At 41.6% G+C, this 17,139-nt stretch overlaps 1 protein-coding gene across 3 annotated transcripts in view; it reads left to right on the top strand.

The window, feature by feature from the left end:
• cadm2a (cell adhesion molecule 2a) overlaps window positions 1–17,139 on the top strand; it is a 202,923-nt gene that overhangs the window by 140,166 nt on the left and 45,618 nt on the right. For all 3 annotated transcript variants that reach the window (XM_035179269.2, XM_035179270.2, XM_035179268.2), the window contains one exon: window positions 10,904–11,053. In XM_035179269.2, coding sequence (XP_035035160.1) covers window positions 10,904–11,053 — 150 coding nt within the window. The remainder of the gene's footprint in view (window positions 1–10,903; window positions 11,054–17,139) is intronic.

Below are 17,139 nucleotides of genomic sequence, written 5' to 3'. Positions count from 1 at the left end.
CAAACATAAGAAACAGGCCGAATGTGTACATCGAGTCATATGTGCCAGATTTCAGCCATTTGAATCAGTGATGGACTTGATGCAGTAGTTATGTTGAGATGTATAGTTTTTCTTTGGTAAATCAAACAATCACAATCTGAGCCAAACTTGCAAAAAGATGAAATGCACCACAGGAAAATATATGTGCTGAAAAAAAATGTCATTCAAGTTTGTACTCTAGAAGATGTTCATTTCAGATATCAGATTTATCCTCTTTTTGCTCATTTGCTTCAATTGGACTCACAAGTACCATCAGGAAGATGCCTCACATCCTTTCATTGTTGTTTACATGTGGTTCATCTTCGCCAGGGAACTATATTTAAAAAAGGTACATTGTGCACTGATCAGAAAGGAGCTTGGCTTGATCACGTTCTTGGGATGAGTCACATGGTCTTCCTCTAACTCTGTCTTCTCCTTCAATATTGTCTATTCCCTCCTTCTCCTCCTTTTCAATCAGGTTATTATTGAAACTGGGTTATTTTTAGAGCATGTGACAATGTAATGACGGTTGCAAATGAGTGTGAAAAAGGACCTTGTTGAACACAACAGACGGATACATGGCATCTCTACATTCTGCGTTTATGAATATGTGTCTTTGTACAAAGAAAACAGTTGCTAGGTGTCTTTTTGCTTTGAATCGAAAGCAATTCGGGTTAAAAACATGCCTGAATAAAAATCCTGGATCTGCCCCTTTGTCCAGGTCTGCACCAAAATGTAATGGGTTTATTCTTGGCCCATGTCCCAATTTCAAGGGAATCTGATCAGTATAGTTTTTGTGTAATGCTGCCAACTACCAAACATCAATGAAACCATAACCTCCTTTGTGGAGGTAATAATTCCTTAAAATAAGGGGTTTTCAAAGTCTGACAGACACTTTGGGTCCTACCTCAGAGAAAGAAAAAAAACACCCATCATAAGTTCACATCTTCGGGGGAAGGTTGGTAGAAATGCGAGAGATTTCTTTGTGAACGACTCGCAAGTGTTCTCATCACCTAGCAACTCAAGGCGAAGGTGTGATTACAGACGTGGCTAAGGTAAAAACACTGCCTTCACAATATAACACCATTTGTATTAAATATCGGCTCAGGCCTGTATTTGTTTTGTCTTCGGCACTTCCGCACCAGTCTTTTGTTTTATGGGACCTGTTGGTGTGATTTTTGTCCAAAAAAAAATTGGCTGGTCTGTTGTGTCACAACCACTTGAGCTGCTGACCATGCTAGTGATCAGCCCATGCTACAATAAAACAAACTTCTCGTTGTTTGTAGAACATCGGACTGGTGCCTTGCATCGCAGTTTGAAAACCTCTGCTGGGATTAGTTTATACTTCTACTGACCAAGGCAAATTCATTTAATTTTTAACCACACTCACCGGAGCAGGTTTTGCCGTTTATAACACACGGTCCACGCTTTCACTACCTTCGTCACACAATTTAGTTCTCAGATGCGTTCATCCCGGGGTAGACCCGTCTGAGTTTAGCTTTGAGACGAGATCTTCAGTGTCAACCCTGACTGGAGGTTCTGCTAAAAGAGCAACACTGCAAAGTAAGTCTGACACACAAGCCAAATGCTAAGAGCTGTTTTTTAAAACTAGCACTTTCTGCTCACTGAGTCTTGCAAAATCCCCCCGGGGGCATGAAAGCATTTCCCCAGATCCCTCTTAAATGAAGAGTATCTGTCAACACATCACCGCACATTAGAGAATCACACTGTGTCATGTTGATTTGGGGAATTTGGGAGTTTTTGGTGGCAGCAATGATTAGTTTGATTTCCCTCGTGAATGCACCCAGTCCCTGAGATCATCCTGTTCTCACCCCGTATGAAAGCAGAAGAAATAAATAGCTTCCTGTGATAAAAAAGGTTGCGACGTTGAGCACATTTCTCCACCACATCAGTCAGAATATTTTTTTTTGAGAATTTCAATAGCCACAATAAATCTGATTTGTCCCCGGCCTTGTGCTTTTTACGATATTTAATTTACAAAACTCGCTAAGCCTGCAAGCGTGTGGATGGCTGCTAATATTGCGTTCCCATTGCTTGGCTTTATATTTAAAGAGGGAATAGAGCAGAATATTTGATCATGCACACACTGTATGCAGTCAAAGCTTTTTGCCTTCTGTGTCCTTGTAACACCTAAAATAGAACAGATGAGACTGGGATTTTGCCATATCGAAAAAGGATGAAGTGAAAAATAACATTTACTTAATATTTCACTTCTCACTTTTACACACACAACCCACACACACTATCTGCACTTGCATAGAGAAGCAAGCACATAGAGAAACACTTACCTTCTTCTTACGTTTTATGCAATAATCAGGGGAGCATATTTCTCGTCTTAACATCTTGAGCCATGTATAAAAAACGGGTCCTCTTTGCAGAAAAGGAAGCATCTAAGACTTTGTTCTCTTGTTTTTACACTTGCCTCACTTGTTTACTCCATTCCCTCCTCCCTTACTTCCGCTTATCTGTCAAAATATGTACCCCTGTCCTTACCGCACTCGCCTTTGCTCTCAGCTTCTTCTGCTCGCTTTTGCCAGCTGGAAGAAAGCAGCGTATGAAGTATTTATGAATGCCCGCTTTACCTCTGTCATAAAACCATGAGATGTCTGCCCTTGACTGGTGGAGGATAGTGAGATCTCAGGCCATTTTGGACGGAGCGAGCTTGAACTCAGATGGCTTCCACGCAGAGAATGGGCAGGGGTTTATGTATCTGCCCTTTAAATTGCTGTTGCTGAATCAAGGGCAGGAATACTGGGCGAGTGATAATAGTGTCTGGGAGCATGTCTGTCCACCAACTTGAAATTAGTGCGTGGGTTTTTATAAGCAGTGGCATATACAGTGGGTTTGGTTTCTGAGAATCAACAAAAGTTCAAACCGAGGCAGTTTTTCCTCAGCAACAAAAAGGGAACAAACAGAGAAACAGCTGTATGCTTAGGCTTTTTAAAAAATATTTTTAGTGCTATCATAGGCGAAATCCTTTCCCGGATGTTTTGTCACTCCCGTGACATTGTCTGTTAATTCCTTTCACAACCCTCTACTGGGAACATCCTCACCCACCTCAAAAACAAGCCAAAAAGACCTGTGTACACTCTGACAGCTTGTGGTTCATAAAAAGAACGTCCTCTGTCTGTCACTCCTCACCGTGCTTAAACAACACCTAATAGCACCACGGAGGAATAGGTGATGTTTTGTTGATCGGACTCCTGGGGTTGTGTGTTGGATGTCAAAATTTGCAATGGCAGCACCAACAGCTGCCCAGTCTAATTACTGTACTGTATGTAGATCACGACAGCACCGCCGTAGCCAGCTTCTCTGGTGCCGGGTAATTAATTTCATATCTCCACATCAGAAATGGCTGTCCTGAGGTGGTTGTATGTGAGCGCTGAATACAAAGGTAGCTCAGCCCTCTGCAGGGGTTGCATTCAATTTGCTCACAGCAGGAGTCTTATCAGTGTCAGAAGAGCAAGTTTAGTTTGGAATGTGCCTGTGAACACACACACACACACACACACACACACACACACACACACACACACACACACACACACACACACACACACACACACACACACACACACACACACACACTAAATATAAATAACATACAGTTCACTCACAGACACGAGTGGAGCAAAACAGAAAAACAGAACGTTTTATCACTTCAATAGAAGAACTAGAATAGATAGAACACACACTAAGCCCATCCCAGTTTTTCGTTTTTATTTCCATAATAATATTGTGATTTATAGAAATATGTGTAGCTCAGTGTTTTTATTAGACTATTTTTGTAAGAAATTTTATTTTAATTTAATTTTAAAAAAGACACATTTTTACTGCATAGTTTCTATAAATTGAATGCATGACATATACATTCATCTATATGCCTGTATACCTTGATTGTTAGCCAGTACGTAGTGGTAGCATATATCTGGTTTATTACCCCAGTTCTTTTCCAGGCAGTTTTCAGATGCCTTCCATTCTGCTCTGATTAAAGCTCCCCCTGCTGGCCCGTGCACAGAACACCTGTCACAGCATTCAATTCCACCTGTACCGATGATCTTTCACCTCAGTCCAGCCTCCTGAGGGCAACCACTGAATGACTCTGTTTTTAGATTCAGGGCGTTGGACTATTTGAATAGTTTAAAATCTCCAGCGTGACTTCAACACAGTCCATCACTCCTCACTCCTCTTCGACAGCGATAAACATGTTGTCAGTCAGTGACAGGCCCCATCAGTGGTTTGCCTCCTGCCTTCAAGACAGAAGCATCTCTGTCATCCTCTTCCTCTGCATCCATCAGCTGTGGTGGACCACAGGGCCCCGTTTTAGGCCATTTTTTGTTTCTCTTTTTATATGGCTCCTCGGATGAGAAAGACAGAAATATCTACAGATTAAACATTTAATCTTCTCTGTTATAAATGTTGCCATTTTTTTATTTCTAATTCTTGTGATTAATACAATTCTCCTTATGTAGGAATGAGTCAGTAATGTTTCGTCTGCATCTGGTTTCAAAATGCAGCAGCCGGATTTCTTACATGGCACCAAGCAGAGAGACCATATCTCCCCTGTAGTGGCTTCTGTTGACTGGTTACCAGTGAAGAGCTGAGTTGCTTTTAAGATTATTTTATGTTTTTACAGCACTCCATGGCCTGGCATGAGGTCTCTGAACTCCTCATTCCCTTTTTTCTATTTACAGACCCCTCAGATCTGCTGACTAATCACTGCTCTCCGTTCCACGCACCTACTTAAAATCCAACTTGGTGAAGCAATTTCTGGCCCTAAGTCATGGAAATGTTTGACACTATTAGATCCTCCACTTTAACTAATTAATTTAAAACCTATTCTCTTTGTAGACGGGACTGGATACATTTTAATTTGCTTGTTTTTTCTATGTGAAATCATGTTGTAGTCATGATTGTATCAAGATAGTCTTGTGTTATCAATCAACTTATATCTTCCGCCCATATGTTTGTTTTTTCATTGGATTGTAATCAGTCAAATAAATGTAGAATTTAATTCCTCTGCAACATGCTTTGGTTAGGCTGTATAAATAGTTTGACTTGACGTGGTTTTGTTAATGAGTAAAGTAAAGAAGGTCATTGTTGCTGTTTGGACCTTGATGAGAGCATAAGGCCAAAATGTAGGACTTAGATTGAACATTATGTTGTTCAGCTAAAGAAGAAGATAAGATCAAGGCTATTTGAAATCCTCCTCCTTCACATTGTCAAGAGGATACCAGCAGTAATCTCATTGACTTAAGATGCTCCTTCACTTCAAGAGCATGTGCTATAGAGACATGTTACACTCAAACATCACAGAAAATTATATGTACAATTTTAGCACTAAAATTTGTTCTTGGATCTATATAAGATAAACAGAGAGCATTTAACTTTATAGATTTAGGCTGTAGTTAATATAATTTGAGCGTACCTGTTTCTCTATTACAAGCAAGTGTTGTAAATGCATTAAATATTTTTTTCATCAGCACAGAATATTCTGATTTACAGAGGACTAATGATATATGAAAGCTGCAAATGTGTGGGTACCTGCCGATGCCAAGTGTCAAGCCAGGCTTCACTTCCTCATCTGCTTTCAAGAGGTTTAAAAGATAAATTACATATAAATCCGTAAGTCCCATAGTGCTGATAGATAGTTTAGTCACACTGGCGATTACTGTTTTTCACAGGTACATGCAATTTAATTTCAATGTGAATACCGGAGGCTCGTTTTTCACGTTAGGCCTAATAGCTTTAGAAAATGTTGATATGTGCGACACGGATTTGGGATGCATATCTGTAGAAGGCGTGAAAAAGGTCATTGCAAAGTGTGTGTGTGTGTGTGTGTGTGTGTGTGTGTGTGTGTCTGTGTGTCTGTGTGTCTGTGAGTGTGTGACATGTTCCCGAGAAACAGGGAGGAGTTTGTGTGAAAATTGCCACAGTGGGAGGAAGAGTCCCCACAGCGAGGGCAGGGAGTGATGATGCACTCGTCTGATAAGTTGCCTTCTGTTCCAGGAAGTTACTAAAAACATTTTGTCGTCCATATTATCAACTGAAATTGGTTCTTGAAAGAAATATGGAATTTCTAGCACACTTGTACTTTCGGCAGTTTGCTGATACTCTCAACCAGCGAGGAGGTTGTCGACACGTTTTCCCGGTCAAGAACACACGGCCACTTGATGAATTCATCTTGAGATGATCTTGTGCCATTGGACAGTCTCTGCAATCGCCATTCCACCCAGCTGCCTCACACTGAGGGGCTTGTGCACCCAGCTGCGTGGCCACCTGTGTCACCTCATAGACACTAACTGGCCATGGCAAATGTTTCATGTACTGTGTAATCTTTTGCATCTCTGTCATGATCACGTGAGAGCGATGCTTTACGAACAGTAAGACACTTGAAGTCATATTATACAGTGTCAGGGAGGAGATAGAGAGGTATAGGCTTTGATGCTGGTATGGTTTCAAACACAGGTTTTTTAACACATGATTAAAAAAAACAAAGACTACAGCATGTTTTCATCATGTTTTTTAACCTTTAATTGAAAATAAGTTTTAAATATTATCTTTTAAGGCAATGTAAATCTTTTTCCGTAACACATACTAGTGTTTCTCAACCTGCCTGTTTTTTCGACTGGGTTGTTTGCTTTGCCTGTGGTGATGCTGCAGTAATTGAAGAGTAAAGACCGGCTGCAGAACCCTGAAGAACTACCGCTGCTGCACAAATAGCTGTTCACCTGTATATTCAAAGTCTGGTGAAGTTTGACTCAGTAGAGCCCTGACATGGATAATCGGTTGTTGTTGAACGCGCCCGTTGTCATGATCAACAACATCACTTACTTTGATGAGTCCCAGCCGCCACTGCTACAGAGCACTGGTCTGTTTACCCAAAGTTTATTACCATTGAATATATCGCGTGTCCAAATCGCACCAAATTCAACACTCCACTTCCTTGGGCCCCTTGACAATACACATGTCAAGTGTGAAGCCGATAATATGAATGGCTGTCGAGTTATGCGAGTCACAGACAAACAGAAAGAGATTTTCTGGAATCATTAGACAGATGTAGTTTCAAATATGTGCATTTCATGTACCAGCTTATCTTTGTAATACAGATTATTTCCAACATTACGTCTGTGCTAACTTTCGGTTCTGTCTCCAGATAATGCGGCAGATAATCTGCTGCTGGCTCGTCGACAGCCTGTCTGCTCCTCCTGCTTTTCATTCTCGCTCGTTGTCGCCAGATTTCAGGATTAATTTTGCCGTTTTATTTTCATGAGAGATTGAAATTATGGTTAAGATTGCATCAGGCCTGAGCCATAATAAACCGGAATTATCCATTAAATTTAGATCTGCAGTAATGTGATCCCAAGTCTGCATTTATCGGTTATGTTCCGCTGGCTTAAAAGGTGACTCAGCTAATCAAAACCACGACCTGGCTCTATCCATTTTGTAATCCTGTATTCCCAGCCATACATCATAGCTCTACAGCTCAGTTGAGCCGCAGTTCTGCTATAAAGGTCAGTAGCTCCGGGCTGTCCGTCTGTCTGCCTGCATCTCCCTCTTTTTCTCTGCTCCTTGAATACCTAAATAAGAAAGGTTAGTAGACTCAGCTGCTCTTGCTTGAAAGGTCATGTCAGAGAGCAAACAGGAAGCATTCAGAATTCTCTTATCACTTTTATTTGTTTAGTAGTTTGCTTTGGAATATGTTCTGTGGCTGTGAAAGTGCCTTTGTGTCCTGTGAATATCTCTCCTGGCTGCACTGGCATTTGTACCTTTTGAGTTGTTGTATTTGAGAAATACCCGGACACTGGATGCTGTGCGGTGGGAGGCACGAGTCCAGATGATTGTGCGGAGGATTTGCGGGCAGCCTTGATTAGTAGCCATTTCTTATACTGGGGGAGGGAGGCTACTGAGTGGACCCATTAAAACTTAAGACTCAGCTCATCGAGGGAGACAGCTGTGTGGAGGGTAAAATAAAATCTTTTTTTTTGTCTTTAGAGGAAATAACGATTTGCTGTAACCCCCAATGCAATCACAACTGCGTTAGTATACTATTGAAGGTGGCATATATATTAAGCCAAATAAGGCAGAGCAAATTGAATTATGTCATTGCTTCATAATGTCATGCAGACGCTGACCTGGCTTACCCTCGGCACGTCAGTCAACGTAGAGTGCAATTAGAGTCACCCCTCTCTCCATGAGACACAACTGAGCAGAAGAACCGAGGTAGGATCGAGATAAATCTGAAAGCCCGAGGAGCATCGGGGGAGACAAAGAGAATATGAAAATGAGCGACAAAGAAAGTGGAAACGTCACCCTTCAGGGATCAGCCAGAGGAGGAAACGTGACAGAGGCAGCGAGGGGAACAGAGAGGAGGGAACTGCAGTGGAATGGATGTGGATCGGAGAAAAGATGGAGCGAGAGAAGACTGAGAGTGGGAGAAAGAGTGGAGAGGTGGAGTGAGGGAAGGACCTAAATTTAGACATGGAAATCAGAAGAGAGCAGCTGCCTGCTTCCCTCAGGAGATACATTTAAATCAGGTCTGGGTGGCCAGAGGGGGGAGAATGGAAGAATCTACTCCGCTGGTCAATTAGGCGCACAGACCACTGCGCTCCTCTAATATAACCATCATCGTGGCCCCTTTGGCCCTTTCAGTCCCTCTGGACGTGTAGCACCAGACGCTGACGCTAGGCTAAGGCAAGGTTAGGAATCCCCAGACTATTGTTAGTTTGTGTAGGCACTAGAAGAAGAAAGGAAGAGGAGAAAAGGGAGAGAAAAAACTATATTTCAGATGTTTTGCCTTTGTGGTGATTGGTAATTTTACAGCTACAAATAGTTGAGGGGGTTAAGGTTTGACACCTTTACTCAATAGACAGCAGCATTATGGATTTTCTCAATCGTCATCTGGTCGGTCATATCTCATGCTAAACTGCAGAAACTGTGCTCCTCGCTTTTCTGTGCGTTCGTAACGTTGAACATGACCCAGCGGGGGATAATACTGAATTACTCTACTGGCAATGGGAGAGGAGTCAAACCACCTTTTTTAGCTGGTGGACACTGGTTTAGAAAACCTTCATATACCTGCAAATGCTGGTGTAAAAGACGTAAATGTCTTACAAATGCTACTGTTATTTCATAGCTGGAAAGATAGATTTTGGAAGCACCCATGTTGGCTAATGGCACTTTGCTGCGACGATTAAATGACTCAACACTTCACTTGGAGAACAAACTAGAAGACTGTATTATTAGGAATCAGTAAAGTCCTGACCATACTGAAAGCAAGCGTGGAGTTACTCCCATTTTCAACGATATCTCACAGGGTCACATTCAGCACTGCAGTAATGAACTGAAATTATACACCATGTCATATTTTGCAGAACCCGGCTCAAAAAGAATCCTCATTTGCCACCATTCGGTATGGTGTTAAACCATTAACTTTTCTTTTGTGGCCGGCACAAAGGAAATAAAATGTATCACACTGGGCTGTATGTCGCCCAACTGCGTGAGTGAGAAAAGGGAGGAAAAGTAAGTGATTTAAAGAGAGGAAGTAATAAAGAGAGCGAGGGCAGGCGCGGGAGAATGGTAAATCGTTGGCAGATCATGCCTCATGCAAAACTTTCATGAATAAAACATATTCCTTGCCTCCCATAGCGCGGATCCATTTTTCCTCCATTTCCCTCCTCTTCCCTCTCTATCTCTCACATGCATGATTAACCTCGGGAGGCCTTAATCAACACTGGAAATGACCCGTGCTCCTTGACTTACCTCTCTCTGCCGCTCCTTCCCTCCTTCACCTCATCTTCTCTCCTCTCGACGTGTCCTTCACCGCAGGTCTCTCTGATGGTGTTTGCCTCACCTGCTAACCCTGCAGACAAGTGTTTTTTTTCCCGGGTTTATTTATCTTTCCCTGTGCAGTCATTAGCTGAAGTAAGGAAAACACAAAATTGGCTGCTGATAATTACAGTGTTCAATCATTTAATACAGAAACAGCGTTTGAATCGAGAGGCATCAGCGGAATTAAACTGAAATGGAAATTGTGGCATTTAAAAACTTCATTTCTGAATATTTCTCATTTCTCTTTTTCCTTGACTTAATATATATAGATTTCAGTTTTTATGATCCCTAACCCTCCCTGGAAGGGATTGTGGTTTAAGACGGGGGTGTTAGCTGGGGATGAATAATCTTTCTTACCTCAGACTCTATTCACACGTCTTTAAAACCTGTCCTCTGGGGATGAAGACAGAAATAGATTTATGGTTATTATTATTTACTTGCTTACTTGCTCCCTCTGCCTCGCTCCCTCCCTCACACAGAGACACACACACACACACACACACACACACACACACACACACACACACACACACACACAAATGTGAGCTGTCCAGAGTTCTGAAAACAGGCAGTTACCTGTCCGTGGTGCTGAAAAGTGGCGCTGCTTGTCTGAGAGGTCACACACAATTACAGGACTTAACGCTGTTTGTCTCTTTGTTTCTCTCAGTCAATGTGGGATCTCACACACACACACATGTAGAAGAGTCCACAGAGAGTGTTTTTTAATTGGTCCTTCCCTGCGTAGCTGAGGTTTCAGGCTTGATACCGCAGGCTAAACGCCCCCTGTTTCTTCTGTGTTAGGGTCCAATTTAGCACACAGCCGTGACCGGCCATCCTGCATGAACATTTAATTTGTAATCAGGGTGTTAATCTTTGTTTTCCAAATGTATTAAACAAACAAAGCCACGTTACGAATCCAGCAATAAAATGACACCATCTGTCTCACTCTGTGTACCTCCGTATCTTTCGCTCCCTCGCTCCTGCTGCATCCTCATCTCCTAACTCTGTTCTTCTCTTATGTGTCACTTCGCAGGCGTCAGCGGTCAGTACCCTCTGGTTCAAAATATGACGGTGACGGAGGGTGGCACGGCGAACATGACCTGCCGCGTGGAGTATAATGACAACACCTCCCTCCAGTGGTCAAACCCGGCACAGCAGACCCTCTTTTTCGGGGACAAGAAAGGTGAGTTGGACACAGATGCACATGTCTCCTGTGTTAGATTTGTGGTGGTTGAGAAATCCACAAAACCTGGTTGGAAAAAAATCTTCTGTAATCCTGTGTGTTTTTCACTTGAATAAGTTGCTGTCTTTGTTGTGTCATAGTGTCTGTCCCACATTTCATGGATCTGTGTTTTCCTGTCCTGCTCGGTTTTTACAGCAAGTGCATTCACTGTGTAGAAAACAAACACACACACACACGCACGACAAAGCCCGTTATCATGAGTCTTTAAAACCTTCCCTCTGAGGATAAATAAGTATGTGGCTTTATTTTATCTCTCAACCTTAACACACACACACACACATACTCAGACAATCACACACACACACAGACAGTCACTCTGCAATGGAGAACACTTGGTGGTGAGAAAGATATGTCTCTCATTCTGGCTTGTTTTGACTAAGATTTATAACCTGCCATTAGCTAGTTGGGACTTTAATATCTATGTTGACTAGTTTGATAGTGTGTAATCACAATGGCTTAGTGTGTATTTGGATTGTTCAAAAGCACAAGTGGATGGATGACAACGGATTAATTTCGTCAGATTTCAAGATCAGTTGTGGTACAAGGAGCAGGCTACTGATGGCAAAAACAGCTTTGGTGTTTTCCTGGCATTCATTAATTTTTACTGGCATCTGAAGTACAAACATGATCAGTGTTACCATTGTTGCACAAAAGATGCTCAATACAAATTTTGAAATTGTTGTTGAAATCAACTTAGATCATCAGAAACAGCCGACTCACGCTCCTCGCAGCCAGCTGTGCATGTGCTCTTTACTGCAGTTCTCACCTCGTACTGTCTCGACCTCACGCTGGACAGTTATACAGTCAATCTCAGCGAAATAAACAAACCCAAACAGCCTGAGCCTTGGATGGTAGAGCCAGTACGGCCTTGTGTGCAATTGATGGTGCAAAAGCATTAAGTTGTTTACATATAATCAATTACCTACTTTCACATTTTGCAGTTCAGCATGAGGTAATATTGCAGTAGACTAGGCTACAGATCCAACTGGAGTAAATGATAAATAAAGGCTTTATCGTTTTATAGGAGAGTCAAATATCACAAATATCCACGTTTGTTGATCTCGACATGCCAACAATACTGACAGTATAAAACTCAACAAATAAACAGAGATCATCCAGTTGAGTGTTGAAAATGTGCCTAATGGAAAGCATATAATTTAATAAAAAATACAATACATTGAGATAAATTAAGATGAGTGGCTTTATTAAACTAATATAAACTATAATATATAATATTATATATAATTTTTTTTACAATCTCTCACCTCACTACCTGTGAGACAATAACCTGAGGATAATACAGTCTGCAGAAAAGATTTCAAGCTCTGAATAACAAACACTTTATGCACCGGAAACTTTCATGGTCCTGCAGAGAAATTCCTTCCATTAATTGGATGCAAATCCTTGTTATCTTTTTGCACATTCACAGACACAGTGATGTAACCACACAAACACACTCGGTGGAATTGTGGGTGTGGCACAAAGCCACTAATGTTTAACGGCTAATAAGTACAAAGGGTTTATCCCTGACCTTTCACACCCTCTTCAGTAAAGTCCCCATAAATAGGATTCATGGGTGTTATTTTGTTGGTCCATGCCTGCTGAAATGATTGTGCCCCGTGCGTCTCTCAGCTGTATTAGTCGAGTGTAATAGAGTATGAATCACACTCTCTTGTAAGTGTCTGGATTAAGCACATATGGGATTTACACAGTCTTCCCCCATTATCCCTCTGCCCACTGGGCTGCCTCGTCCATTTGTGTGCTCACACACTGTGCCTGCACTTGTCTGTGTTTATGTAGATATATATATATTTTACATACAGTAAGTGAATGCATGCATGTGCAAATCATTCCAATTTTAGCCATTCACATATTCACTTACCCACCTTTCTATGGACCGAGTGGCAGTAAAAAGCTGCACTGAACATCAAAATCAACAACTGATGTTCTCTGCAGGTTATTCCATATCACAGCAGGGGTCCGGCCTGGGGGCCTGTTTCATGGCATTTCCAGTGCAGAGCTCTGAGATTGGAAATGAGAAAGCAGCCAAGGACTCTCTTATTATCGGGAAAAGCAAGGGGATGTTGCTAAGGCCCCAGAGTTGCAAAGCTTTTTTAGGTTGGCTGTGCCTGCGTGTGCATCTTGGCCGGTCGCCACAACTTCAAAGGGGTGTTTCAGGGTTAAGACTTGGTTTTAGTGTTCAGGTTAAAGTTGGTTTTAGATTATTCTTAGAGTAAATGTTGGGGTTAGGCATTTGGTTGAATGGTTGATAAATCTCGTAACCCCATCGATTATCATCATCGAGTCTTCCAATGTAGACAGCAAATATCCAAATCTTCTGTTCCCTGTGCACTGTTTACGGTCCAACTAGTTTCTTTTAATATGTCATTCAAATGTTTCTCCACACAAAACCCAACCAGCGATACTTTTTGTTGGTGTTTTAGGTCCAGACAACATTTTGGCTGATCTTTATTATGACCTATCTGCATATATGAATACAGATAAATTAAAAAGATGATGCATTTTGGTCAATGTGTTCCACCTCTTTTTGCTCTCCACACAGACTGTTTACCTGTGGGAAAACAAAACCTGCTAAAAAAATGATGGGTCAAACTAAAACGTAAACCAGAAGGCCCTCGTCTACAGTTTCTATTCACACGCAGAATCTGTTTATAGAGATGAATCTTTGGTTATGGTTTTGGAAAAGGGGGCTAGGCAGTGCATTATGTCAATGAGCATTGGATAGGAGTGTGTGTATCTGTGTGTGTCTGTGTGTGTTTGTGTGTAAGTGCCAGCGCTCTGGGAGTCGTCTTGCTGAACGTGGCAAATTCAGATGCACATGCTGATGGGAGCACTGAGATGGCGTGGTGTATCCAAAGTGCCACTGGCAGTGTGAGGAAGGAACAATGTCTCAGCTGCAAACGCCTTTGAGCACTGTAGGTTTCAGATTAATTTTCCGTGCTGCCTGTTGGGAGGGAAAAGACAAGGATTAGGACAAGCACAGCGTTGTGCAAATGTACAACCCCAACTTTCTGCATACTTTTCGGGCTGAAAAATACCTGTTTTTGTTTTTTTTATGTCAAAGTAAAGTTTTATTATTGAAAAGTTTAATTTCTACTTTATTTTGGGTTACTGGCTGACTCAATGAACTCAATGTTTGTTTGTTTTTAGCTATTTACTTTTAATTTGGTGCAATAATTTGGACCAAAACATTGAAATTTGTTATAACAGCTATAATACAGATTACAATAATATTATAACCTTTATATATTTAAACCTGCAAGAAATTGTTGGATTATATTTGGTGTGTAATTCAACAGATTGTTGTCTGTGTGCACGTGTGCCATCACAGAATGTGTGGCTCTATTGAAGGCAGCCGCAGAACATTTGCATAAACATATTACTTACAAAGACAAATGCAGCCACTGACTCCATTACGGTCCTTTGAGTGGTGCTGGTTTCACGGCTGTTGTTGTTTAATGTCAAGGCTCAGTCTCACCTCCAAGACGTTTAGTCGGATGAAAGCGACTCCTCTTGTCTCGCTCCTCTCAAAGGTGCCGCGGCGCCTGCGAAGAGTTGTTTGAATTTCAAATAAGCCATTGTCCTGAAAATAGCCGATTTTGTCCTTTCCATCACTTCCCACTGAGGGACTTCAGCTGTGCTTCAACAGCGAGAGGAAGAGATGAGCACTGAGCAAGAGGGATTCTGCCTTTTATGAGATTCAAAAGAGCCTAATATCTCTTTACAAATTGCTCTTTTGGTTCCGTGTAATTCAAGACTTGATAGTGTCTTTATTTCCAGGATGAAGACATTTTCCAGGGAGTCATAGTTTCAATTTATTCATTCTTCCCATACTAGAAAGAACCTATGTATAATTACTTTCCAGGCTAAATTTGCAGTGGACTCATCATGGGTGAGCACTGACTAAGGTTTGACATTTAAATCACTTATTCAACACGGTTGCTGTAATTTGCAAACCCGACTCCATCCCGTTTCTTCTTCAGCGCCCACATCTGTCTTGTCATTTCCAACCTGCTTAACTCCCTTCATTCATTCCTCTTTTTAATTTTCTGCCCTCTGGAGTATGGCAGGGGGCATCACCTGTCCTTGTGAGCATCAGTAGGTTTTTGCACCCACACATTAAGAAAACCTGATCATAATGTAGCTCTGGCCCAAAACGTGACTGATTTAGCAGGTACAGATAAAATGCTGCGTGTTTGCTACTTCTCGGGTCCGGCGTCGGTGATTAACAGCTTCGGATGCAGGTCATTTTGTCAAGAAATTATTTCAAAACTGGTCGAGCATATGCACTTATAGTTTTCCCAATAATTACATCACCGAACTAGAGGTTGTTGTCAAACCAAGGCTAACGTTGTATCTAGCCATGATAAACAAAGTGAAAAGAAATGACTGGATCTGCCCGTTTATTCAGATCCTCTGCAAAAATGGGATGAGTTCTTCCTGGGATCATGCCCGACCCCTCCAACAATTAAACAACCTCCTTGGACATAATAATGATTTCTTAGTTTTTTGGGTTTGTGTCACTGGAGGAATCAAAATGACGAACGAAACAAACAAAAAACATGATTTGTTTTACTTGTATAACATTTTTGAATATGGGCCCACAGCTTTTACCTTTACCAATGTAATAGGAAATTTCTTCAATTTACCCCATTACTCCTCCATACGTGTTATTGTACATTTTTCTTTCCATGATTCAAAGACGATGTGGCTCCACGTGTAAGAGTCGGTAGTTTAATGTCCAGGTCCTGCAGTCTGCATACCCTAGTGTCCTTTGGCAAGATACTGAACCCAAATTACTGATACCGAGCAAAAATACTGTGTGTGTGTGTATGTTTGTGTGTGTTTGTGTGTATGTGTCTGGCATTTGATAGATGGAGCGGACGATATATGCGTGTGTAATTGGGTGAATGTGGCTTGCATTTTGATTGGTCGAGAAATACAGGTCATTGACCATTAAGAGAGTTTGCAAATAAAACTACTCAAACATAAATAATATGAATTGCAGTTATCCATCATCTATTTGGTTAATGTTGCTAAATGAATGTTGAGTCCATGTTCTTGTTCTCTAGTTAAATTGGTTATAGCCCATGGAAAAGACAACTTGACCATGCAAAGGTCACAGTGACTTGGCCACTTTCCCATCAGCCTGAAAACAGTGCGTCACACACTTTAGTGCGATGCTGCTGCATTCGTACAACACAGTCTCTCTACATGTCGGTGGTCACAGTATCTGCTGCTCTTTCCGTGAAAAAGCGATAATATGTTGATGCTGTTTGCAAAAGTTCCCACTGCACCTGTGCTGGACATCCCCGCCTGTGCTGTGCCATCTGCAGATTGATTGAATCTGTTTAAACATTAAGATTAGTGTTATGGGTGAACAGCTAAGAGCCAACCACTCGTTTTTAGACACCCGAGCTGTTGAATATGAAACCATTCAGGTCCTCAGATGTCAAATATTCAGCTGTCTGAATCAATTTGCCGGCTGTTTGTGGCTGTGCGAGAGTGTGTGTTGCTTGTAAGTGCACATATATACGTGTGTGCCTGTGGAATGTCAAGTATTCCACTTCCCTGGTATGCAGCCGTGAAAGCTTTGATGCATTCAGAGTGTCTGTGCCTGAGCAATTTAGGGGATGGGCTTTTAAAAGTTTTTCCAAAGTAAATAACAAAATAAGAAATGCCTGACAGACTTTTTATTAAACAGATACCAGAACTTTCTCTCAAAAAATACTTAATCCGAGCCGGAAAGTTAAACTTCGGAGACAGCTGTCTTTTTGTTTTATTTCCTGGAAGAGTGCCTCTGTGAAACATCCTTTCATATCGGCCTGAAGATTGGTACCGTGTTCTCTCTGATAGAAAAAACTTGACTGTAAATCTCCACAGATCCCTAACAAGTCCCCTCTCTCCAAGACAAGGACCATAAAACATGAGAGGAAGAAAAAGAGGAGAAGGGAGATGGTGTGTGGGCCTTGGTGGGATAAAGGAGAGGAATTAAGGAGGCATTT

Source organism: Hippoglossus stenolepis, chromosome 15 (assembly GCF_022539355.2).
Source record: "Hippoglossus stenolepis isolate QCI-W04-F060 chromosome 15, HSTE1.2, whole genome shotgun sequence".
NCBI classification, from domain to species: domain Eukaryota; kingdom Metazoa; phylum Chordata; class Actinopteri; order Pleuronectiformes; family Pleuronectidae; genus Hippoglossus; species Hippoglossus stenolepis.
This window is presented reverse-complemented; position numbering and strand designations above follow the sequence as displayed.